Source organism: Phyllostomus hastatus, unplaced genomic scaffold (genome assembly GCF_019186645.2).
Source record: "Phyllostomus hastatus isolate PE091 unplaced genomic scaffold, TTU_PhHast_1.1 phas_contig_152, whole genome shotgun sequence".
NCBI classification, from domain to species: Eukaryota; Metazoa; Chordata; class Mammalia; order Chiroptera; family Phyllostomidae; genus Phyllostomus; species Phyllostomus hastatus.
In genome coordinates, this window is record NW_025333622.1 from 5,131,647 (window position 1) to 5,159,466 (window position 27,820).

The 27,820-nt window shown below is 33.0% G+C and overlaps 1 protein-coding gene across 6 annotated transcripts in view; it reads right to left on the reverse strand.

Annotated features, from left to right (window-relative positions):
* The window catches only part of CEP290 (centrosomal protein 290), a 97,075-nt gene that overhangs the window by 34,475 nt on the left and 34,780 nt on the right, over positions 1–27,820 (reverse strand). For all 6 annotated transcript variants that reach the window (XM_045830411.1, XM_045830412.1, XM_045830407.1 and 3 more), the window contains 13 exons: positions 23,498–23,671; positions 19,456–19,567; positions 14,577–14,782; positions 13,249–13,400; positions 9,203–9,314; positions 8,136–8,591; positions 7,165–7,329; positions 6,485–6,592; positions 6,135–6,269; positions 5,029–5,295; positions 4,302–4,409; positions 3,461–3,660; positions 471–684 (listed from right to left, as the gene is read on the reverse strand). In XM_045830411.1, coding sequence (XP_045686367.1) covers positions 471–684; positions 3,461–3,660; positions 4,302–4,409; positions 5,029–5,295; positions 6,135–6,269; positions 6,485–6,592; positions 7,165–7,329; positions 8,136–8,591; positions 9,203–9,314; positions 13,249–13,400; positions 14,577–14,782; positions 19,456–19,567; positions 23,498–23,671 — 2,409 coding nt within the window. The remainder of the gene's footprint in view (positions 1–470; positions 685–3,460; positions 3,661–4,301; positions 4,410–5,028; positions 5,296–6,134; positions 6,270–6,484; positions 6,593–7,164; positions 7,330–8,135; positions 8,592–9,202; positions 9,315–13,248; positions 13,401–14,576; positions 14,783–19,455; positions 19,568–23,497; positions 23,672–27,820) is intronic.

The following is a 27,820-nucleotide window of genomic DNA, read 5'->3' on the forward strand; positions in this document are numbered from 1 at the left end:
AATCAGAAAATCCACTGACCTACTTTTTATAAAAGTATCTATATGACCTTCTTCTTTAACTTTTCCTATTCACTGTCATATCTCCCCCTCTTAAGCCCAAAATTGTTCAAAATTATTTAGTTATTTAAATTGTTCAAAATAGTCTTGCAGTAGTATAAAATCCCAGTAGAAAAGAAAAGGAAATAATGGAATTAAGATTTCCTCTTATTTCTATTTCCTACAGATAACACACCTCTCAGATTGATCACAGCATAAAAAACATAAACTGGACTATATCTGTACTTATAAACACCATCAATAAGGCTGGTTAGAACAATTTTCTTAAAAGACCCTGCTTAACAGAAATGAAATAAGGCTCATACTCTTTATTCCAACAGAGAGATAGATACTAATCACCTTTAACAAGTCTAATCTAAAACAATCTACCACATGTATTTCCTGAGTATTGATAATTTTCTGTTGTTACTTACTTTCTGTTGTTTCTCTTTAAGGGCTAACTGGCTCTTTAACCTTTCCACTAGGTTTTTCATTGTTGTTGTTGGAGCTCTTGAATTTGCTTCTTTCTGAGCCTGAAGTTCAGATTTTAAACTCTGTGACTCATTTCGTGACTGGGCCAGAAGGCACCTTAAGTCCTCTATTTCTGCTTTCACTTTTTTAATTTCATCTTCATGGTTTTCTTGGAGCCTAATATAAGCAAACATATGTATTTAATAGAGTGGTTGCTGCAATTTAAACTTTGATTGACAGAAATTCTATACAAAGAATAAATATTTGGTCCGAAGTATTCTTATAACCTAAGTCTTGATTCAAATCCAAAAGAAATACAATTTCGTCCTGGCTGGCATAGCTCAGTGGATTGAGTGCGAGCTGCAAACCAAAGTGTCGCAGGTTTGATTCCCAGTCAGGGCACATGCCTAGGTTGCAGGCCATGACCCCCAGCAACCGCACATTGATGTTTCTCTCTCGCTCTTTCTCCCTCCCTTCCCTCTCTAAAAATAAATAAATAAATAAATAAATAAATAAATAAATAATACATAAATAGAAATATAATCCTTTATTCCACTTAACTACTCTTAAACTTAACATGAAATAGACTTTTTCTTTCTAGTTTCTGTCTACTATTTTGGTAATGACTGCATCAAGTAATTTTGTGGTCTAGACAAATTAATACAAAAAATGAACAGCACTTAAATACTATGTGCCCTGCAAGATGTGACTGTTTCCTCTTCTCCGAGTTTCTCAAAAATGGTACTATTAACTATTTAACTGAATAAATCTTTGTTTGGGGGGCAAGGGGTGAGTGGTCCTATGCATGAAAATGTTCAGCAGCATCCATTGCTTCTACACACTAGATGCCAGTGGCACCTCCTAGTTGTCACAATAAAAAAAGTTTCCAGACATTACCAAATGTCCGTGAGAGGAGAGAACAGCATAATTACCTCAGTTGAGAACCCCTCTCCTACACTGTCATGTTGCAAAGACAAAATGTAAACTCGCAGAGGAATTATGTTATTATTAATTTGTTTATGGTTCCAAAGTTACTAGTATTACATCTATAACTAATATCTTATATCTATAGATATGGAAATAGATGCAATCAGCAGACTTAATTTGGTTAATCCTACCATTCATTCATCATTAGTAAGTCAATATACCAAATTATGTGCAGTCCACTTTGTACTTAAACACTGCATAATAAAGTTAATATGTAGAGTCAAACCAACCAATGAGAAGATTGTATTAAACTATAAACAAGTACTAAACACTGAGACCTGTTGCTTACAGCAAAAAATGTGTCACTTTAATTGTCGAATTGGGAAAATTAAGGTTTTACTAAGAAAAATACAAAGATCTATATAATGTGTCTTTCCTAAGACACATTAAAATATGCACACTAGACAAAAAGGGGACACTGTAATAAATCTAACCATATGTAACCCTAGGTGATCTGATCATAAATTCCTAACTGAAGAAGCAGTTCATGGTGCTCCCAGGCTTATAACTTCTTTAGTAAAAGGTTTTATCTTTGCCTTAAGTGAGCCCTGTCCACTGTTTTTGTTCATATAGGTTAACACACCTTTAAAATGCTCTTTTTTAGACTCTTGGAAGAGAGCACATAATCTTTGTTAATTATTCTGTAACCCAATCCCTGACTTGCTTTCTCCCACCTTCATGTAATCTTCTTTGCTGTTCCTTCCTTAATTCCAAATGCAAAAAGGAAACCACAAACTGTCATCCTTGGAATTATTTCTGTGTCTATAGAAATCTTGCTTTCAGGTGTATCTCTGTTCGACTCAAATTCTCATAAACTCTTAAAAATGTCCCTACAGGTTTGTATGTTCTTATGTCAATAATACCAATTTGCACACAGAAAATAAAAGTATAATCATAGAGAAAAATGACATGGTAAAATACAAAACAACAACTCAAATATTTCAATGGCAAAAAAATTATATAAACAAGGTAATTTTAAAGATGATTATTTTCTACATTCAGACATTAGGTTCAAAAGCAGAAGCAATTTTATACTCTAAAACACAATAGAGAGTTTATCAAAAGTAACATCTCATGTATAAAAGTCAATAAAATGAGAAAAATTACATACCAAGAATACCATATGTTATTTCTAATTCTAATAATCTCTTTAAAGTGGCAGCTTCTTAATAAAATTATAGTAGTGCTAATGTTATCAGAAGTATTTTGAATAAGTGAGTCAAGAATCAAAGGTTCTAATAGTGTTTCAGAGCTGGAATAGAATAATTAGTCAAAGAGTTCAGCTTTCTCATTTTTTCAGATAAGAAATAGAGGTACAGAGAGATAGTTCTACAATGATTACAAATACATAACTATAAACCTATTTTAGGTTTAAAGTCTATATTCTGATAAATTGAGCAATGTTTAATATCTCTGATGCAGAGAATGAAAGCTGGGAACCATTTACTGCCATTATAGTAATAAAAAAAGTTAACTTTTCATTGAACAAATATCTATTAAACCTCTTTGTGTGCCAGAAACTGTTATAGGTGTATAAACAAATGTTTTATATTTACTTGTTACTTTGTAATTTTCAAATCACTTTCATATACAGGAGGATTTGGCTTTCAAATGATCACCCTAAAACAGCCAGGTTAAGTATTGTCATTTCCATGTTACAGATGATGAAACAGAAACTTAAAAAGGTTAAAAACAAGATTCTAGACAAAAACTCTGGACACTTGAATCAGGCTGACTAGGTTCAAATTGTGACTTTTCCATTTCCTCCCAGGCATGTTACTGAGCCTTCCTGTGGCCTAATTTCCCATGTGAAAAATGGGGAGACTATAACATATGTCATAGGTAGTCCTGAAGATAAACAACATAATAAAGTGCTTAGAAGGCTGCACAACACAGAAAACAGGTTTATCCTTATTCTATCATTATTGCTATTTGCCCATTATTATGATACATTTCTAAGGCTTACCGTAATTTGGTATTTTCAAATTCCTTGATTTTTAATTCAGTGATTTCTTTTTGTCTCTCTAAATCTTGAGACACTTTTTTCAATTTGATCAAAAGTGAGGAGAGAGAGTCATCTTGTTCTGCTACTGTCTGTTCCATCTCAGCAAGACGAATGAAATGCTTGTTAGTAGGAACTGGTGTAGGAGGCTGTTTTAGTAAGTCCTGTGAAATAAGAATAACTTAGCTCTGAACATGTATAACTCAATGTGATACTTATTCCATGATTTAATGTGGCTCCTCAAATACTCAAAAATATTATCTAAGGTGTAACAGGCAATGAAATCTTAAAGAAAACAGGAAATAGACATCACATTGTTTGTATTTCCAATATCTGGCAGAGTCCCTACATGCAGTGAAAGGACAATAAATGTAGATTGAATTAATGAGTAAGGCTCAAGGATGATGCGGTTTGACTGTCAGGAGACTGAAAGATCATTTCACACATACAAAAGACACAGATCAAAAGAGGCAAGTATAAACAGAACTCAGAACATGAAAATCAGTTACATTTAGGTAAACAAATAATGAGCAGAATTTGAAAAAAAGACTGAGGTCAGATCATGGAAAGCTTTGAGTATGTGGCTAAAGAATATAAATGATTTTATAAGCAGCAGTGAGATACTAAAGGGTGTGGGTCTAGGGAGAAGAATGATCAGAACTGTGTTTTTAGAAGACTATTCTAGCAACAAAAAACAAGGTGGCTTCTATTCCCCCCAACCCCCCCCAAAAAAAGGAGAACTAAATTTTCAATCATATGGTCTCAGATATCTATAAAAAATAGAACAAAGTTCTTAGAATCTTACCCAGGCTGTCTGCTTGAATTTATTGAGTGAACTATCAGCCTGTAGTTCTAATTTATGATGAAGAATCTGAAGGTCTTCTTCATGTTTCTTAACAATTTCTCTTTGCTCCTGTTTTATAGCAAATCAAAACTGTATCTTAAATTATGATTTAAATAAATGTACAATCTAAAGATATTAAATATTTTTATCTTTAAATTTTCAAAATCCCTGTGAGATAGGGAAGGAACAATGGTGGCATGCATATATTTACACCAATATGCATTTCCACTAGTACACATTCAAGTTGCCAACTTCAGCCTTAGGTCATAATTTAATATACATTTTAGAATAATATGTATCCATCATCTTTTAACTCGCTTCTAGAATTTTTTTTAAATGCAGCTTCCCCCCAAGGTTCTAGCAAATCTGATTTCACTTACTGCTAGTGTGACAAGATTTCATTCTAACTTATGGACTTAATCTTTACCTATAAACTCAGATGGTGTTTTTGAATATCATATAGTTTCACCATGATAGCTATTCCTGATTTAGTCAATCCATAAGAGAAAGACTCATTCGGAAACTGCCAGTTTTACTGACAGATCTGTAATCCAATCAATGAAAGTAACAATTTCTAAATGGAATCTATTTGAAAGCAAGAAATGAACTGCCACTTCAGGGCAGAATAATATTTGCATTTCACTAAAAAATATGATAATAAATAAAATAGCATAACATAATAAAATACCTCTCTGGCCTTTTCCAGAAGATGCTGATACTTCTTTAACACTTCTTCCTTTTGATTTAACCTTGCTTGCATGTTGGCAATCGTCTGCTGAGCAATTTTCAATGTGTGATGTGACTGTGGTTCCACTACTTTTCTGCCTAGTTCAGCTATAAGCTTTTCTCGTTCTGCAGTGGCAGGTAAATGAAGCCTCAGTTCATTGATTACTTTGTCTCTTGACAGAATATTTTGTTCTGCTAACTGTAAAGCAGATTCTTTTTCTTTTAGCTTCTGCAATGATCAAATCATAATAAATTATTAAAGTATATTTTTCTTTTAAAATGTTTCAACTGAATTTTCAATTAGTTATATGTTTTAAAAAGTTTCCCTTTATTGTTCACAACATACTTATAACAGCCAAAAGATATCAAAAAGGTTAAACTGATTGTATTTCTATGTAACGGCTAAGTTATTTATATGCATCCCTTATTTATAAGACTCTATCACATGTGTTAGAAATTTCATTGTTATGATGAAAATGAAATTTAAGTTACTTCATTTAGATCTTGTAGTTTTAGAAATAGAAATGTGTGGTGGTGCTAAATTTGGAAAGAAAATGTAATGAATCGGTCCTTTTATTTCAGTCCATTGATTATCAGATCACTAGAAGAGCAATTTATGTCAGCAGGGTAAAACAATTGGAAGTTTAGTTGCCCAAGTCAATAAATCACTATTATAAAATATGTGGTTTATGAAAACAAAAAAGAAAAAACTCAGATTAGCCATATCTATTGTTCTTTATTGGCTATTAGAAGCATTAAAGGAGAATATAAAAGGAAAGTGGAATTAGCAACAGATTCATCATTCTACACATCATCCTCATTAAAAAATATTACAGGGTGAAGCAAAAGTAGGTTTACAGTTGTATGTGAAACACAGTTTATTCTTACTATATAATAATATATTCTTTACTAATAAAGGATATATTCTTTATTCTTACTATTCTTACTATTTATGATTGTATTATTTTCCATATGAACAACTGTTAACCTACTTTTGCTCCACACTGTATTTAGAAAATTCCACATACCCAATAATACATTAATCAAAATGTAAATTTTTCTAATTACCTCTTCTAGTGATTTGCAAGTTGCCCGTGTTTCTAGAATTATTCGAACATTCTCCTTAATTTTTCTTAGAGCAATCTCAAGTTGATTTGGAAGGGGCAAACTTGGGTCTGGCATTGATCCTGGAACCTCTTCAAACTATTAAAAATATCATTATGAAAAACAGTTGTAGCATTAAAGAAAACAATATTAATTTTTACAATTATATGATAAGACATGGTTAAACCCCACTTACATTTGAAATATAAAAGGATAACATAAATTAAAATTCCATCTGACTTTAGAAAACATTTCTATTGGTTAACATTATAGGTCATACTACAGAGTAGCAAACAGTAGCCAATCACTTATACCTTTTGTGCTGCACTTAGTATTTCATTTTGCTGACGGTCAAAAATGTCGAGCTGACGTTCTAGCTCAACTTCTCTTTGATCCCAGGCCATTTGCCTTTCTTCATGAAACTGATAAAAGACAGTTTGTGTCAGACATACACAGAGACATGCACCAAGCAAATAATAGCAATTTTATATACATTTTCTTATTTAATTCTCACAACAACCCTTTGAGGTCACTGTTATTTTACGGGGAAAGGAAGCAAACTCAGAGTGGTAAAGTAACTTCCTTAAGGTCACAGAATAGGCAGATATGGAGTTGGAATTTCAATCCATTCATGTACCCAGCCATTCATCCATCCATCTATCCATCCAAAACACATTTAATGACATGTACTATGTGCCAAGCGCTATTCTAGGAAATGTAAGCATAACAGGGAACAAAGCCCAGCCCCCTTCACTATGTATTTATTAATGAGAGGGAAAGATAAATGCACTTATGTATTATTCCTTTTTTAAGGTTAAGATTATTATTTCAACATAAATAAATATGCATTTTTATAATGGTTTAGAAAATAAAAAATAGAATATTTTATATCAAAATAATGGAAGGTAATTTCAAGTAGGAGAATATTACATTCATACAATGTTTTTGTGTTTAAAATATTGCAACAAAAGATCAAAACAAATATAAAATGAACCTTGTTCTGCTGTACAATTTCTTCCTCCAGGCTGCTGATTGTATGCTCATATTCAAAAATTATATTATTCAAATATTTTATTTCTTCTTTATCTTTAACTAATTCTCGATTTAGTTTAAGCTCTTGAAGACGGAGTGCTTCTATTTTCATATGCCAATTGATTACCTAAAGATTTATATTTTATATACACAAATGTAAATGCTATATAAGGAAATAACATTTTTCACAATCCTAATGATTTTAATTCAAATTAATGAACATTTTATAATAAGATAATATATAAAAGTATCCTTTGTTATGCCACATGGCAGTTTATTTGTAATTTCCATAGAATTTTCTAAAAATATGCAAGATCTTAACATAAAACATTCTTCAAATTATGTTTTGAGTGGGTAGTGCTAACATTCACCTTCATTTACTCATTTACTTTAATGTTTTTATTGGGTACTTACTGTAAGTATGTAACTGAAAATTGGTTTTACTTTCAAAAATGAAAATCCTAAATATTTTTAGCTTCAAAACTGAAATTTAGTTGCAAGACAATTATTTTTCATTTAATTATTTCAAATAAGGGTAAAAACAAAATATTACTAAAAATAAATGTGGGTCTGCTACTTGTACATAATTTTATACAAATAATGATTACAAAGAGTAGAATTCAAGTGATCACCATATAATGTTTAAAAAATAATTACAAATTAGTATTTTATTTATATATCTAGTTTTTAGAGTATTTAAAATTATTTGATATTTTAAAATCTACATTTCTACTAAAACCATTGCTTATAAGAATCTCATTGTATTCTTACAAATAGACATTTAAAAAAGCAAAACCCCTAATTTATAAAATCTCAATATATTATAATTGGAATTTTGGTCAAATATTAAACGTTTTATACATAGGTACACATTAAGAACCTAAAATTATCTAACTCTTCTGGAAATGCTGAAGAAAAAAATCAGTGTTTTACCTTTTGGGCTCCCCTGGCATCCTTTAAAGTGCTTATTAATTCTTCTAGCCCCTTTAACTTTAATTCCAACTCCATTTTTTTGTTTTCCATATTTCTATATTCTTGTTGAGAATTTTTCATGTCTTGCATTATCTTCAGTTTGTCATTCTGTAACTGAATCATTGTTTTAGAGAACTTTTCCTGCTGTGCCAAGGGCAAAGCTCCACTAAACTGGCGTCGCAGAGACTGAATTGTTTGGCGCAGATGTTTTGCTCTGTTTCTCCCCTCCAAGCGGGCATAATAGAGAGCCTGTTCCTTTTCATCCAGTTTCTGTTCTAAGCGCAAATTACAGGCCTCCATCTTCTGCAGTTTCGATGTAAGAGACTCCAACTTACCAAGAGCAGTAACCTCACTAATTTGAAGAGAGACGATGTGTTGGTGCAACTTGGCAATTAGTGCCTTTTCATCCGACTGTGCCTAATATAAAAATTACATATATTTGTAGTAAGTCTCAAGTTCTTCCAAAGAAACTGATCATGGATTCAATATCTCTAATTTACTACATAAAATTTAAAAGTGTGCTACCTGAAGTCCTACAAACATCTAACCTTCCTGTAATACAAGTTATCAAAGAACTGTAAAAAACAAACAAAGAAAAACAACTCAAAACAGAAAATCCCAACCTGTCATCTGAATCAGTAACAGTTGGAATAATATTGTTGTTTTACTTTTTTACATTCCATATATAAATAACAGTAATGGTATAATACTAACATGGGCAATGTGTTTTTTTTTTTATTCTAAGAAAACACACGTGAGAATTTGTGAAAAGCTACATAAAGCTATGAGAGAAAATACTGGTATGAAACACTTAATATTTCTTCTCACTATGTTAACTCCAACCAACATTCAGAGCAATGCATTTGTAGGTATTTAAATGCTCTTCTGTATTATGAGTGAAAATTCAAATTAAATTGTATAGGAACCTCAATTTGATATATTCTCTGATTGAAATTATACAATCATCCAAATATCTAATGTGAATTTACGGGATAAAACCTATGTGGATGAGCCAATACTGCACACACCTGATAGTCTAACAGCTGCATCCTGATGGACTCGACTTCTTTATCCCTGGACTGTTGCTGTGCATTCAAAATTTCAACTTGCCTTTTGGCAATGTCAGAAATCTCTCGCAGTCTGGGAAGTGATATTTCAGAAACAATTAGGTACATTTTTTTAAATAATAAATACCAGGATTTAAAATTTTTAAACCCTTGGAAAAGGTTTTAGTATCTCTTCTTTGTATGAAATGTTAAAGCAAGGTTTCCTAAACTGTTCCACAAAAAATAATTCTGTGAGAGGTTAACATGTTTTTTATGGAAAAAGTCATTACTGACATCCCCCCCTTGAAAATTCATAATATATAGTATCACATTAAATATTCTGAGAAGTTTTAAAGTAAAAAATTATCTGAAACTATACATATGAGGGGAGACCACCAAAAAACCGAAATTTATTTATAAAAAATTATGTATTTATTCTCACATGTTTAAACTTCAGTCATCTTCAAAGTACTCTCTATTTGATATAATACACCTACTGAGGCATTTTTCCCACTGCTCAAAAGTTTTTGAACTCATTAATTTTGATGCCTTTTAGTGCTTCTGCTATTTTTTGTTCCACCTCTTCCATATCAGTAAAACATTTCCCTTTCAGGACTTTTTTCATCCAGGGAAAGAAAACAAAAAGTTGCTTGGGGTGCAATTGGGTAAATAGGGAGGATAGAGCACAAGGGTCATGATGTTTTTGGTCAAAAACTGTTGAACATTCAGCGCAGTGTGGGCAGGTGCGCTCATAAATCAGCCATCATGAAATGGGCAAATGCATAAAAAGAGCCTTCAAAATATTCACTGAAGCCCAAAGAAGCCCCTCACAACAATGGCAGCCCATGCACTAATGCAGATGGGTTCCTAGAACACTCACCATGTAAGGGGTAGCCTGTATTACAAGGGCCCTGCCCTCCACAACATAATTCTGGTTTTTTGGGGGGGTCTCCCCTTGTATACATTATTTTCCAAATGCATGTGACCAAAGCACTCCTATTTCACATGTTTTTGAAAAGATACTTATCATAGTTTGGCATAGCTAGAATATGGTGTTAGGTAGCTTTATTTGTTATAATTCCACATTAAGTGCTGTTGACAATATGGAAAAAGTGTTAGGTAGCAGCCAGGAATGAACAGCCAGAGGGGAAACAAAGGCAGGGCCCTCACCATTACAACCTAACAAAGAACTTAACACAGGAGACTAGAAGCAAAAGGAAGACATGTCTCACCAATTAGCTCAGCAGTCCTGAGCTCGGGTTTGATAAGATTTGCCACATTCCTGAGCATCACAAGCCAAATAGCGCAGGAGGAGGGAAGAGCCCTTCAGACTGTGCTGAGAAAAGGGGCTTCAGTAACAACCTTACTAAGATTGCCGGGTGATTTGAACATCGTAAGCGGGAACTGCACAGGAGGAAGAGGGGGGCCTATGATGGGAAAAGGGGCCTCTGTAACAATTTTACTATAATAAAGAGCTTTACTAACTGAGAAATAAAGCCTTTGTAGTTGGACATTATTCCTAAGATTTAGAAAGGGAACAAGGGGAGGGAAACTAAAAGCTGACTGAGGTAATAATAACCTCTGAATTCCAACTGTCAGTGTACTTAGATTAGCTAAGTATCCACTTGTAGCCTCAGCTCAAGTGTATAGATCAAACTCACTAACTTACTAACAGATTCACTAACAACGTTTTTTCCTCTATACGTGACACATCCAGATTAGCTGGGTGCCTGCCTGCAGCTTTGTACTCGTATGTATTTCATAAATAAATTTGCTATGTCATTTCTACTATACGTGTTTGTCTCTCTCTTGGCTTTGTGTCTTGCGAGCGAGACAAGAACTGAGTTGGGGGAGAAAGACAGCCTGACTCAGGTCTGTCTTTTCCCATCTGCAACAAAAGGGGAACATTTTTGAACTGTTGGCGGCAGACTGGTGCAGCCATGGTGGAAAGCAGTATGGAAATAACCTCAAAACATTAAAAATGTAATTACCTTTTGACCCAGCAATCTCACTTCTCTGAATTTATTAAAAGAAACCCAAAACACTAATTCGAAAGAACATAAGCACCCCTATGTTCACTGCAGCATTATTTACAATCTCCCAGATATGAAAGCAGCCCAAGCATCCAACAGTAGCTAAGAGAATAAAATAACTATGGGACATTTACACAATGGAATACTACTCAGCTGTAAAAATGAAAAAATTTTACCATTTGTGACAGCATGGGTGGACCTGGAGAGTATTATGCTAAGTGAAATAAGCCAATCAGAAACAGACAAATATCACATGATTTCACTCATGTATGGAATCTAATGAATAAACTGAACTAACAAGCAAAATAGAGACAGATTTATAGATAAAGAGCAGGCTGTCAGCTATGGGAGGAATTGGGGGTAAAAGGATCAAGCAAAAAGGTAAAAGGACTTATGGACAACAGTGTGGTGACTGCGGGGTGCAGTGGGGTATAAGGGGTCTAAATGGCAATGGAAAAATACAATAAAATTGAGAGTGAGGTTTGGCATAAAAAACGATTACAGATATTTAAAATTCCAAGGTTCTCTAAATAGACTGATGCATGTATTGATGTGCTTTATTTTAATTTACAAGTTACCAGAAATGTGAAAAAGATGATATATTTTCTAAATTTATAATAAAAGAGGGGAGCTTAATGGTAATTTATTAAATTTCATCTTTTAAAGATTTTATTTATTTGTTTTTAGAGAGTGGAAGGGAAGATGAGAGGGAGAGAAACATAAATATGTGGTTGCCTCTCCTGCACCCCCTACTGGGGGCCTGGCCCGCAACCCACACATGTACTGACTGGGAAACAAACCAGTGACCCTTTGGTTCAAAGGCCAGCATTCAATCCACTGAGCCACACCAGTCAGGGAATTTATTAAATTGCTTATATGACTATTGTGTTGAGATAACACAGGTAAGGTAAAATGAGTTTTACTCTGGGTTGGAACTATTTTAGTTCAGTGTGACAGATAAGTAAAGTTTCCTCATACTGATTACAAGCTCTCATTGACAGTTATATATGTTTTCATTAATTAAGATATAAAATGAATAACATAACTGAGCTCATTTCAAAAGGCAAGGTCCGTGAGGTGATAGGAAATATAAAAAGGAACCTTTCACAGTGAACATGGCTCAGATGACTGATATTCCCAAAATGATATCAAAGCTCCAAAAATGGCTATCACACAGATCAACTCAGGGATCCTCACACTTTTTTTTTTTTTTAGTTTTTTTGTTTTTTATTTTGTTTGATTTATTAAGGTGACTTTCGTTTATAAAATTACAGGTTTCTAAAATAGATCATCTGTATATTGTATTGTGTATTGACCAGCCAAATTGGGATCCTTACATTTTTCTACTGAAGGAACACATAATCATAAAAGAGAGTGAATATATAGCATATCTACCTGGCACACAGTATTTACACCTTACATATATGTTGTGTTCTAAGCAAATAAACTGTTTCTACACATCACATGAAAATAACAATGTTACTTCAGAGTTAAGTATAATTGTATGAGTTAGTATGTGTTTAGCATAGTATATATAGTAAATACCCCAAACTAATCAAAATTTGAATGTTTCCTTATATTTTTACATCAACCTTCTGAACAGGCAGAAGAGGCACTTATAAAGTAATTGCTCTAATAAGGTAAAAAATAAAGAACAAGTTCAAATAAATTAATGGCCCTCCCTTCTAAAAAAATGTTAATATGTAGAAGAACTAAGCCTCAGAGGGTCCTGATTCCCAGTCAGCTCTTTCTGTAAACATTATCCTTGGACTCTGAAAATTTGTGAATCTTGAAGTGATTTCCTCTTCAATATTATTATTTATGCCCATTAAAAACCACTCTAATTAGATTATTTAAGCATGTTCTTCTGAAAAGAAACCAGTATCAATTGCCACTAACAGTATATTTCCCTGTACCACTGTATTTAGGTTTCTTAAAAACAAATTAAGAGTAGATACATCTAATCAAGTGACCAGAAAGTTTACATGAACTCACTTTGACACTTCAACTTTTAGTTCCATTTCATTCTTCTCTAATTCTAGAATCCGTTGTCTATCAGCATCACTTACTGTCTTGCTCACACTATCAGCTAATTCATCTCTTAAAATCTGTTCTACCTTCTGTGCTTCCAAGTTGATTTTGGTAAGCTAAAAAAAAAGTAACAGGAAATATTCAGATATATTAGTTTTTAAAGAGGTTTTTCTTTTTTAATTTAGCTTTTAGCATACTGCAGTCCTCTTTACATTGCATTAGTCCACACATTGAATTGAGTGTGAAGAACAAAGAACAGATTAAAAAGGGTAAAGAGAGAAAGAGTTAGGAATAAATCATGCAAACTCTGGTTATATGCCAACCCACTAAAAGTCATTTTTGTTAGGCAACTCACAATCTGATAATATCAGAATCTCTGATATTTTTCTTAAGATTTTATTTTTATTTATTTCTAGAGAGAGGATAATGAAGGGAGACAGAGAGGGAAAGAAACATAGATTGGCTGCCTCTCACATGTCCCCAACTGGGGATCCAGTCTGCAACCCAGGCATGTGCCCTGACTGGGAATCTAACCAGTGACCTTTAAATTTGCAGGCTGGTGCTCAATCCACTGAGCCACACCAGCCAGGGCAGAATTTCTGATATTCTTAATGTGTTAGGAATGCAGTATACTCATTATATTTTACTTCAGTTATATCACCTGTAAATAAATCTAAATGAGTTAATAAAACATTAATATATATTTAGTGACAGTTAAAATAAAACAAAATGATGCCATACTTTGAAAATTATACTAATTCTCAAGGTAAAACAAACATTACAAGAATGCTACTTCATCATAAACTGTCAAATACTTGCAAACTGTATTTATTACCATCCATTTTAAAAATTCTGACCACATCAAAAAAGTCTCAAATCTCCTATTAGAATACAAAGTCCCTGAGAGCAGAGATTACTGTTTACAGTATTTTGTTTCCTGCTATAATTCCAGCCCCTCTACAGTGTCTGGAATGAAATAGGCACCAAATAAGTATTTGTTAAATGAATGGAAGGTAGTGGCAAGTAATTCTATTATTAAGCAAGTATTCTTTCTTTTGCATATTAAATCTAATAATGTAATGCTGGTGAGAAATAAGAACTCATTCACAGAAATATTTGTTTTCTTTTTAAACATTTAAAAATACATCTTCTATTTTTATCTATTACATAAAACATAAGTACTAGATTAATACGCTACTTCAGAGATATAAACAAACCTCTTACATAATACAATGTCTACCACAACTAATTCCTTATTTTTTAATTACATGATAAAAACTGTAATATCAAACCTCAGCGAATTTGGTTTCCAATTCAAAATTACGTTCTTCCATTTGTTTTAATGAAGTCCTTATGTGTTCATACATCTTTTGGGAATGTTCAGCCCGCTGCCGTTCATTTAATTCCTTCATCTCCAGCATAGTGATTTTTTTTGAAATAGAAGCAATCTCAGTGTTGGTTATTGATTTCTTGGCCTTATCCATATTAGATTCATTTCCTATATACAAGAATATTTAAGTCAAACTTATGCTGTTCTTATAAAAATTATATTCCAGATATTTTAGACATTGTGTTCAGTAGAAAACACAAGCCCTCTGAATTATGGCAGGTCCAGATTCTAGTCATAGCTCTAGACATAACTCTTCCTGTTACATGCTGCCTTTCCCATTTAATCTCTCCGAAACATACATTCTTCATCAATCAAATGATAATAAAAACTATTCCTCATGGGATTACTGAAATAACAATGAAAAAAATATAGTGTAAATGGTGTCACATACAGAGAATCAAAAAAGGGTAAATAACTATATTTTGATAACTGAAAGTAGATAAATGATATAATAAAATCTTATTATGATATAATAAGATATCTTACTATGATATATATTATATAATAAGAAATTCAAAGAATAACACTATTTGGTGAATATAAGTGCAATGACTTTATTTTAAAGTCTCACAGAGTCAAGTTAAAATTAAAACATGAAGCCATATGATTTAGGGGTCTCACCAAGTATCTATCCTCTATGAGTATTATACTCATTAGTTAAGTATTAGTTAAGTATAATATAGCATATATAAACCTCTAACACCAAACATTTTAAATTATTTTATTAGTTACCACAAACTAATCTCATATACGTGTGATTATATATGTGTATATACATGTATATATGTACATATGTATACGATACACACACACACATAGTATGGCTTGTCTTTGGACAAAGAAGTCTGTGGTTAAATAAAATAAAAAGATGGAGGCACAGGTACACATGGCTTACCTCCTCACACAACCACATCAAAATCATAACAAAACTATAGAACAACCATCACTCAGAACCATCGGAAATTGAGTGGAATGGAAGTACAACAACTATGGAATTAAAGAAACTGCATCCACCCAGACTCATAGGAAGAGCAGAGATGTGGAGATGTGGAACAGGCTGGTCCCACAACTATGTGTGGTGATACAAAAATCAGGAGGGAATACTCTGGAGGAAGGAGTCCCAGCCCAACACCAGGTCCCCTGCCCAGGGTTCCAGTCCTAGGAAAATAAGTTTCCACAACTTCTGGCTACAAAAACCAGTGGGGTTTGAGTTGGTGAAAGAAACTTCTAGAGTCTCAAAGCAGTTCCTCTTAAAAAAACCCACACAAGGACTTACTCAGACTCACTCCCACTGAGCCATGCTACCAAGACAGGGAGTCACAGCAGCTCTACCTAATACATAGAAACAAACATAGGAGGCTCCCAAAATGAGGAGACAAACATGTCCCAAATGAAAGAACAGATCAAAACTCCAGAAAAATAAACAAACAGAATGGAAATCCTTCAAGGATTAGCAATCCTTCAGGTCAGGAACTCAAAACACTGGTTATAAGGATTCTCAACAAACTTAAGAGAGGACCTCAATAGCATAAAAAAGATCCAGTCAGAAATGAAGGATTCACTAATTGAAATAAAGAACAATTTAAAGGAAAACAACAGTAAAGTGGATGAAGCTGAGAATGAAATCCATTGGAACATAAGGTAGCAAAACAACTAATCAAGACAATAAGAAGAAAAATGAATTAAAAAAAGTGAGGATAGTGTAAGCAGCCTATGGGACAACTTAAGCATCCCAACATTTGCTTCACAGGGCTGCCAGAAGGAAAAGAGAAATAACAAGAAATTGAAAATCTATTTGAAAAAGTAATCAAAGAAAAATTCCCTAATTTGGTGAAGGAAATAGATGTGCAAGTCCAGGAAGCACAGAGAGTCCCACACAAGATGGATGCAAAGAGGCCCACTTCAAGACACATCATCATTAAAACACCAAAGGTTAAAGATAAAAAGAGAATCATAATGTAGCAAGAGAAAAGCAGTTAGTTACCAATGTGGGAGTTCCCATAAGACTGTCAGCTGATTTCTCTAAAGCAACTTTGCAGGTCTGAAGTTATTGGCAAGGAATATTCGAAATAATGAAAAGCAGAGAACGCTGGCCAAGATTGCTCTACCCGGCAAAGCTATCACTTAGAATTGAAGGGCAGATAAAGAGCTTCTCAGACAAGAAATAAACTAAAGGAGCTCATCATCACCAAACCATTATTATATGAAATGTTAAACGGACTTATTTAAGAAAAAGAAGATTAAAACTATGAACAATAAAATGGCAAAAATACATATCTATAAACTATTGAGTATAAAAAATGAACTAAGCAAACACAAAGAACAGAGACAAAATCATGGATAAGTTTTGATGGTTGCCAGGTGGAGGGCGGTGTGGAGGAATGGGTTAAGAGGTGAGAGGATTAAGAATTACAAATAGGTAGTTACAGAATAGCCATGGGTCTGTAAAGTAGTAAATGGAGAAGCCAAAGAATTATGCGCATGACCCATGGACATGAACAATGGTGTGGGGATTGCCTGAGGGAGTGGGGGTGCTGGGTGAAAGGAGGTAAAGGGGGAAAACCTGGGACAACTGTAATAGTATAATAAAATATAATCATAAATAAATACATATGAAAACAAAATAAAAAATTTCCCATGAAAAGGCATCACGTAGGATTAACATTAGTTACTAGTCGTTACTGAAGAGAAAATTAATGTTTTTCTTTGCATTACCAACATGTTTCAGATAAGAAACAAAATTTGGTATAGTGTTTTATTTTTTGGAGAATCAATTAATCACATGTTCAGTGAAGTCAATTATTTCAAGGAACTAAGAAGTGATTCAAAACACCAATAACGTCCCCTCTTATATTTTTAGCTTCACAAGCTTGAGTTTTATAACTGAATTTGCTTGAAGAAGTATATATATGTATATATTTAAAACAAACTAACAAAAAATGGTTTCAGTGTCTTCCTCAGTTTTAAGAAGTACTTCATTTTGTTCTGCATGCATCTATGATTTTAGAATAGCTACTGCAAGCAATGATCAAATAATTAACAGTAACAGATTACTGAAAGAAGCTAAAAGTGTTAGTCAGTCCATTATGGAATAGAGACTCATTCAGTCAATCCTGAACACCATGAATAAAAGAAAAAAACTGCATTAAGTATAAATATACTAGGAATATAAAACCCCTTCTCCGTTCAATTCTGTGCTAAACTATGATAACATAAAGAGGCCTGTCACAAAAAGTACAGCGATGAGCCATCTCTACACTCTTGCGTATGGTATTTTCTTAGGGAGAGGGTAGTGCACACCACGCTAACACCAATAAACTCTTGGATGAAAAAAGCTAATATGTGACACTTCCAAACAAAGATATACAAACAACAGAAAATAATGAAAGCTTTAAAATCTTTCATGGCATAAAGTCATGCATGGGAGAGATTAAAGTATTTGAAAATTTAAAAATTTCTATAGGAATTATTAAAAAGATACAGCATAATACTCATTTTATTTATCTTAAATGGTATCTTCTTTGATGTAGGAGTTACATGGATGTCAACTCATTTCAAATCTCTTAATGAATTAAAAATTATATTTTTAAAAGTAGCTTATTTTATTTTAAAGAATGTATTTATTTATTATTAGAGAGAGATGAAGGGAAGGAGAAAGAGAGGAAGAGAAACATTGATTGCACGCCCCCAACTGAGGATCTGACATGCAACCCAGAGATGTGCCCTGACCAGGAATTGAACTGGTAACCTTTCAGTTTGTGGGATGACACTCAACCTACCGAACCACATCAGTTAGGGTTCTAAAAATAGCTTATTTTAGACTTCCCAATGTTAGACCTCTCTAAACTACATATCTCAGTTACCAATATAACAACACAGTTTTATTTAGCAACAGAACCTGTGAACAGCATTAGAGCTCAAAGGTCCAGAAAGGAAACACATGAAAACACCTTAACCAAAGTGGCAAATTTATCTGAAAATTATAAAGCATAAAGCTAGCAAGATAAAAAGTTTTAAATGCTATAAACTAAAGAAACCATTTGAAAAACTAGTATGGAAAACCCTAGAGGAGCAACAAAGATTTTAATACCCTCTGAGAAAATAATTTCTGTTAGATATACATGAAGATGTTCTTTGTAGCACGATAACAATAACAAAAATAAGAAAAGCTAGAGATTTCATCATTCAAACACAGAAAGATACTGCATAAATATTTATAAGTATGAATAAAAATAGCAATATTTTGATATCTACTAAATAAATACAGCTTATACTACATTTACTATAATTTAAAGTACATACAATATTTAAGCATGTATAAGGTAATACAAAAAGTGTTAATATAGTACTGGAACCATGAGTAATATAAATTTTAAAAAATTTTAATGCTATATGGTCATCTTTTAATTTAAAATGTCACATGATACAGCCCTGACATAACTTTATAGATGGTGAAGCAACTTATAATACTGTCACTACAATGTAGGTATTTCAAAATTATTGCCAGTCTTGACTGTTAAATAGTTCAAAACAGCTAATGATTAGTTATAAATTTTTAACATATGTGATTTTATTTGGAACAAATCTAATTTTATAACTGAAAACCAAATTTTGGTGGAGATTAGTAGATGGTATTATTCAACTGCCTGCTAAATTAAACTGTTAGAGTTCATTTTTATCAAAATACTTTCTTTTCATTCAGTTTAGAAAAGGAACTTTAAATGAAAAATATTCACTATTAGATCTTAATCATTTTATATTATCATAATCACAGTACTTACCTAATTTAGTTTCCTGTTCCCAGGCTTGTTCAATAGTGTGAAGTTTTTCCTTGGTAATCTCTAGTTCTTTATTTGTAGACTCTATTTGTTCTTTTAGAGATGCATTTTCACACTGAATTAAACAGAAACATCACTGAGAAACTACATTACAATTCAGACTAGTACCACAAAAATAACACTGTCTCAACTTTATATATCTCCTGAAACTCACAATCCAGTTTCTTTTACAAAACTAGAAGTTTTCACACATGTAATACACATATAGGTATATATACATATAACTTAAACCTTATTTAAAAATAATCAAAATCTTGTGTATCAAATATGTGGTCCTAGCTGCAGCCATGCTCCTTTTGATCAAGATAAAATACTCACTGCTTCATAACTTTCACATACTAGTACTTACTTTCCTCATTCACACAAATAGTTCCTGAGCATCCCTAGCATGCTGTCAATGACAGGTGCTGTATGTTAACAGTGAAAAGAAACAGAACAAATTCTGGACTTCATAGGCCTAATCATTTGGTGTCTGTGGATACATATGTGTGGCAGGAGTTGGGGAGGGTGTTTAAAACAGCAGCGAGTAAACAGGTAAGCAAACAAAAAAAAATCTTAATAATCAAGATCTAGAAAGAAACAGTATGGGCTCAGAGAATAATAAAAGGAGCCATATCTAGATAGAACAGTTAAAGAAGGCATTACCCAAATAAAGAGGTGGTATTTAAGTTGAAACCTAAGCTATGAGAAGGGGTCTGTCTTGACAAGAAACCAGCCATGGAAAGTAATCATACACTGGTAAACCCAGATGCTCTAAAGCAGGAAAGACTCTGAAGTGCTAGAGGACTTGATCATGGTGAGCAAAAACAAAAGTGAAGAGTGGAATAAGCAAAAGTTGGAAAGATAACTAGGACCCAAACACACACACACAAAATAAAGAGGGGAAAAAAAACAATGAAAGAAAGAAAGAAAGAAAAGAAAAAGGAACAATAACGAGGCTATACTAAACAAGGCATGTTATGTGAAGATGAAGAACTGAATTTAACTTAATGCATAATAGGATATGAGTTAAAGATTAAACAATTCCAGGATGCAATGTGGAGAATAAAGAAGAATGTGGAGAGAAAATTGGAAAATAGTCAGGATGATATTGTAAAGTCCAGATGAGTGATGACGCTGTTTTAGACTAGAGTGATAGCAGTGAAGATGGAGAAAAGAGGACATGTGAATTAATTATATTTGGGAAATAAAAATGACAGCAGAAAGGGGTGACTAGAGAATAACTCTAAGGTATCCGTCTTAACTAACTGAAGATAATACGGCATGTATTGAAAAAAGAACGCCTATCTAAAATGTATCAGGAGTGCATTTTGGATACGTTCAATTTGAGACCCCCTTGAAACGTGAGTTGTAAAGTTGGTAATTCCACACAGTAGGAGACAGCTCTGAGAAGTCAGGCTGGGGATGTAAATGTAGGAGTTGGCACATAAGTACATTTTAAACCAATTTATTTTTCTTTCAACAGATAAAATGCCTACACTATGCCAGGTATTCTAAGCACTTTACTTCAATGGTAAACAAATTCCATCCTAGAAATTATGTTTTAGTGGGGTACTGAGAAAAGCCAATATAGAACACGATGAATGTCAGGTAATAAGAGTTAATGAAGAATAACAAAACAGAATAATGAGGTTTTTTAACACGGGATGTTAGGATGAAAAGAAAAGCAAGTTAAGAGATTAAACTTGAATTTCTGGTGACATCCTCAATTACAACCCAGTTCTAAATATTGTAAATACATAGGAGAAAAACAAACATGGGCATGGGGTATTTTAACTATGTTTCTACCCCTTTTTTTCTTTCTTTGATTTCCAGACTCTTTCAAAGTGAAATTCTGGTCTTGCTCCAGATCCCATTTCAATCCCCCCTGCCCTTGTATTGCACCTCATTTATTACCACTCTCATCTGTAATCTTTAATCACTCTCTTCCTACTGGCTCTAAATGTTCTTTCCCTCTCTCTTCAGACTGCACTGGTCTCATTTTTTAAAAAGTGATAAAACAAAACAAATCCTCCTCTTCATTCTAATTCAATACACATTTATTTCTTTTTCTTCTATTGCCAAATTTCTAGTTTTTCAATTGCCTTATCACCCATTCAGTTTTGTATGTCCTAATCACCAGCCCTGCTCTTTAAAATTTGGAAATCCAATTTTAATAACCTTTATTCTCATAAAACTTTACTCTTAAAAGGGCTTTATGATTTCTTAGTCACCATATACGATGATCTTTGCATCATGGCTCTACACAATTAATCCCTGTCTGAGGTCAACATTAAGAACTCTAACTCTGTGCCAAACAGGAGGCACTAAACACACATATGAATTAAGCAGAGCTAATGGTATCAAAGGCTTACATAGCAGTAGGGGAGGCAGACATAGAAACACATATAATATGACGTGATATAAACAGCAGAACTAGGTACAGGGCGTAGAAATAATATAGACAGAGGGAGTTTGCTCTATAAGGAAGGATGCTTCAGAATAAAGGAGACTATCTATACAAAGTTTTGAAACATGAATAAAAATTCACTGAGTGGATGAACTGGGAGAGTGGAAGAGCTTTCTAGATAAAGGAAAGAGCATGTACAAAAGAATATATGTAAGAAAATACACTTGTGTTGCAAAGAGCCAGTAGTTTGGCGTCTAACACACACCTTGTATGACTCCTTAGAGCATTAGAGGTGATGAAGTGAAGTGAAAGCTAATCACAACAGGAACTTGACTTTTATTCTTTAAATGACTGACAGCTTTCGACAGGTTTTAAGCAAGGGAGAGACATGGTCAGATTCACATTTATAATTATCATTCAGTGTCAGTAAGGTGGGCATAACACTGGAGATACAGATATGAGTAATGGCTACCACAATAAAAATAAAGAAAAAATATTTTTTCTTTAAAAATAGGAATAGATAAGTTTTCAGAATTATAACTGAGATACGGAAAATAAAGGAGAAAAGGAGATAATACAAATTAAAAATTTTTAAATTTTGAGAAAAAATAAAAATATTCTTTGGGAAAATAGGTAAAATAAATTTAAAATTTCTCATTTATGTTATCTATAGGAGATTTCTTACCTAATTTTTTAATGATAAAGAGAAGAGGACAAAGGACATGAAAATAGAAAAAAAATGAATTACTACCACACTTATTCAGAATTTTCTATAAAAATTAATATAATCATCTCTCTTTGGCAAAAAATAAGTAAACTGATCATGATTCCTTCTAGTTAGTATAAATCAACTGTGACTCAGATAATTTTGTAGGAGTCACTGAAGGCTATTGAGAACAATGTTTTGTTTCATTGAGTGTGTTCCCCTAAGCAGTAAAGGCCTTAAGCCAATAGGATTCCATCTCATTCCACTCCATCAGAAGATCATAATAATAAGTCAAAAGACATAAAACCCCTATGTCTGATACGGAAGATAAATAAATCAGGAGCTTGTTTTGCCTACTATAAAAGCCATGGAGGTTCAGTGGCTACAAGAGTTAAGTGGCCAAAGGGTCTGGGCCATATGTACTGTTTGAATTAAACTTGTACTACTCTTCTGTCCTACTGTACTACTGTTCTTCTGTACTACTCTTCGTCCTACTCTTCTGTCTCTCTACCACAAGAAAGAATGGGAATTTGCTGAGGTCACCCATGGTCTGGGAAGAACCATTTATATCTCATCCATTCTTGGCTACAACCACCACAAGATAACAGAAAAGCCAGGGACCATGACAGAATAATTTGCTCTGGGAACAGATGTAAGAGAAAAGGATGGGTACTAAAGGATGCTTCTTCTTATGATTATAATAATCTATCTGTTCCTTTTTCTTTTTTAATTTCCTGGTGGAAAGAGGCCTGATTCAGCTATATCACACAAATTGGCTATGGAGAATGACTTGGATGAAGTTGTTCAGAAGTTCTTTGGCACTTGTAGGTAGGATACCACCAAGGAAAAAATGGCTGATATCACAAGGTTCAATGATCACACAAACTTACCTCCAGATGTTCCAAGTTATTTGTTCTTTGAACAAGCACATTATCTTTTTGCAAGATGTCCCTGTACTTAACAGTCAGTTCATTGTATTGTTTATTGGCCAATTCTAGTTCAGACAGAGAAACACTATTATCCATAACTTTTTGGAGAGCTGCAATCTTGAAAATGGCCATCTCCTATGTGAATGATACAATAGGTCAATGTATTTTTTCTTATGAGGCACTAGCCAATTTTTAAAAAGATAATACAACCAAAAACAAAACAGATTTTAGAATAGTTTAGAAAAATAAGAATTCTCAAGTAAGTAAAATATTGCAATAATAATTTCTTTCATATAAAAATGTTATTTGGAAAGTTTTATTATAATAAAAATATAAATATAGTGAATTCTTTTATAAATCATAGTAAAGTGAAATTCAGTTAATTTGAGCAGAATAAAAAAAAAGCAACAGGAAATACATCACTCAGAATGTATCTTTGGCTAGACTTTCTGAATTTCACAAGATTAAAAAATAACTTCCCTTTTGACACCAGGATGGCAAAATTAGCACTGCCACAAGTAACCTTTACAGCTTAGCTATTTCTGCTTGTTATAGTTACAAAGACTAATTGTGCAATACAATAAAATTTTTTATTCACAGAAAGAAAACATTTAGAAGGAAAAAAATTATCTCCATCCTAGCTATCTGTAATAAACAATATCAAAACCTTTAAGTTACTTTGTTTATGTTCTACTCATTAACTACAAAGCTATAAAGTCACAATTCAAAGACATAGTATTAACACCAAAAAGAAAAGTCTGAACTTTCAGTTCTCTTCAAAGTAAGCCGATGTACTAGGGCAAGGAACAACCAATTTTATGAAGTGAAAAAGATAAAGCATTTATAGTTATGAGGTAGGAGATAGTCAGGAAGGAAACTCCAGAGGCCCCTCAGGGCTGAGGTAAAAAACATCCATACATGACAAAGACCCCCCTAAGACCGGTTGTTCCTGTTTTCTGGGATAACTCTGAATCATGGAATGCGCCTGCGCACTATCCCTGATTCATTATAATATCATTATAATGAAATAACATTGTGGGACTCCCTTCTCCAGTAGCCAATCACGAAAATTATGGGAAACCACACATGTGCAGTAGCTTTGAAATCCAACTCCTTGTACCTGCGCAGGAAAAGCCCGCCAAAGGCTAGCCAGGGAGCTTCTGCTGTATAAGAATAGAATCCCCCCAGCCCACGTGTTCCTTCTCTGCCTAGAGTTGGCCTACTCCCATGTCCTGTGGAGTGTACTATTGCTTAATAAATCTCTCTTTCTTTATGCTATAAACTTTGTGTGTTCGGTTCAATTCTTTGTCCTTGATCACTAAGAACCTGGTTACCTGTGCACACCTGTGACAGTTACAATTCATTCTAAAGTAGAATAATAAGAAAAAAAATATGTTCAATGGTGCTTCAGATCTCATTCTGACAACTTCCCCATGTAAATAGTACACACTATTCTACAATACCCTTGGAATTCGCTTTCACTCTTTCTTTTGAGAGGGTGAGAGAGTTTATGTTCCCTTTAAAAAATGCCCCCCTCTTTTTTTTTTTTTTTTTTGCTTTTCCAATTGTTGCAAAAAAAAAAAAATCCAGGTTGGATAACCAGGTTCAAGAGGAAGAAAATTTGTCTTTTTTCCCTTTTATCTCAAACATTGGCTATATTTGCAATACTCTAAGAAAAGTATATTTTATAGAACTTAACACACATACACACACACAGAAAAAAACATTTCTTAAGTCTCAAAATTTCCTTATATGTCCTAGTAAAAAGTTTTTATTTTTCAATAGGTTTCTTGTTGCACCACGATTCAGCCTTAAGATTACAATGAAAATGGGTTTATTAGCATAATACTTTCACCCATTACTGCATTTAAAAGGGGATGGTAAGGCACTGGATTTCATTTTAGTTTTACTTCAAATTCTTGTGTTTATATGATGCTATATAAATTTAGACAATTCAACTGAACATACACATGCTTAAAATAAGCTGTATAATAAAATCAGATGTAAAGCAAGGTGCATAAAAGTACACATAGCATGTAATTTTTTGGGTCTTTGTTAATATTTGCAAAAGGATACATTAGAAGGATAATCAGTTACCCAAGGGGGTAAAAGGTACAAGGACAGGACAGAAGATTGCTCTGACTGTACCATCTTTTAAACATGCAAATACTTCTATATTTAAATTTAATTTAAAAAAGAAAACAAATAATCCCTGAAATTGAAAACAAATGCAAAACAAATGAGCTTAAATGTATATTAAATGTATAAATAATCATACAAAGGGAATTATTTGAAGTTAGTGTAGAATATGTTACCCCTTAATGAGAGATAGTCTAAAGAAAATAAGAACTATAAAGAAATTTTAAACTATATCTGGTAGCATTGCTGTTGTCACTGTTAATATCAATACAACATTATTATTCTCAAATTAATGTATGAATATTATAGGATAAAACAAGTCATTATTTTATTGTTAAATTTGGTATTTTAATAGATTTCCATGTAAGAAAACAGAAACACAAATACAGAATCAAATGTTACTAAAAACTCCATACTATTTACGTACCCCATAATGTTAAATTTGAATTAGTAATAACAATATGAACTCATGGTTTAAATATATACATATTTTCTAATGTGTCCACTGAAAGGAACTAGTACCAATGACAATCCAAGAGCTATGACCCATTTTTTTGGTATCTAAATTCCTTTGTTGCATCATGATTCAGATTTAAGATTACAATGAAAGTAGGTTTATTAGTATAATTTCACCTATTACTGCATCTACCTAAGGGGATCTAAAGATTTAAAGATTTTAGATATAAAATCTTTAAAGAAAAAGAATTTGCAAAAATTATGATTTTCTAATTATATTATATTCTCTACATTTATTAGCACATAGTCCCTTACTGACTCAGGCTATTTGGTTATCTTAAAGTACCGTTCCTACTAGAAGGGAAAGGTAATACAAAATCTTCATTTTTTCTTTTCTTTTTAAGAACCAGTTTTCAAAATACAGAGTTGTATTCTGCTTCTACCTGTTCCTGCCCCTGACTCCACGCCTACTTTCTCTTAAGTATCCTGACAGAATCAGACACTTTTAAATACTCAGTGTGCTTTAACAGGCATTGTTTGGAGGCATTGTTCTTTTGGCTACTTTGGCAGTGAGAATCCTTTAAAGCTGTCTCTTGTGCCCTTTTGACAAGTTAGTCAGTTTTTGAACCTAGTTTCAAAGCTTGGATTGTTTCCTGGGACAATAAGATGTCCAAGATTTATTTTATATATTTTTTCAATCCAGACATGGAATAAGCTATTTCTTTAAAGAGCCCTGGGTCTTTTTAATGGGGAAAAGAAAAAGAGAGCGGGGAAAAAAAAAAACATGTGCGCTAGAAACATAGATCAGCTGCTTCTCGCACACCCTCAAAAAGGGACCTGGTCAGCAACCCAGGCATGGGCCCTGACTGGGAATTGAACCAGTGACTTTTCAGTCCACAGGCCAGGGCTCAATCCACTGATCCACACCAGCTGATGTGAGCAAATTTTGCAACTTCTAATGAAATAATTGAGTTAGGAAATAACAATCATTAGTGAGTGCTAAAGTTATTAAGAGAATTGATGAGGAATTGGTTATTTACATGGTACCAACATTTCTCCAATTAATTAAAATCATTTAGTAATAAATATACTCCCTATTAACAGTAATCAGTTATGAGACATGGGACCACTAGGTACTCTTGAAGTGATGTAATATAAACTATTACTTATAAAGCAAAAAACATTACTTATGAAATATTCTTGCCCAAAATGTTTAACCTGAATATAATCAAGGCTTGCAAGGTAACTTTAGTAAATACAATGGATAGAGGAACAAGTAAAATTATGCAAAAATAAAAAATCATAAGTCATCAACATTTCTCAGAGAGGAAAAAAAACTAAGGTATTTTATTCTATTATAAAAAGGCTTGTGACATGTAACGTTCAAATACAATGTAGGTTTCCTGACTGGATCCTGGGGCAACTGAAGAAATCTGAATATAGTCTGGACATTAGATAATACAAGGGATTGTTATCAATTTTATTATGTATAATAAAGTTATAGTGGTTATATAAAAAAGGCAGGGTTGACTTTAAAGATATACACTAAAATATTTAGAAAAGAAATGTCTGCAATTCAAATATTCTTACAAAAAACAGATACATTGTGGCAGGATGGTAATAAATATTAACTATTCATCCAGGTGATAGGTGTCCATTATACTACATTTTCTTTCTCATGTCAGAAAA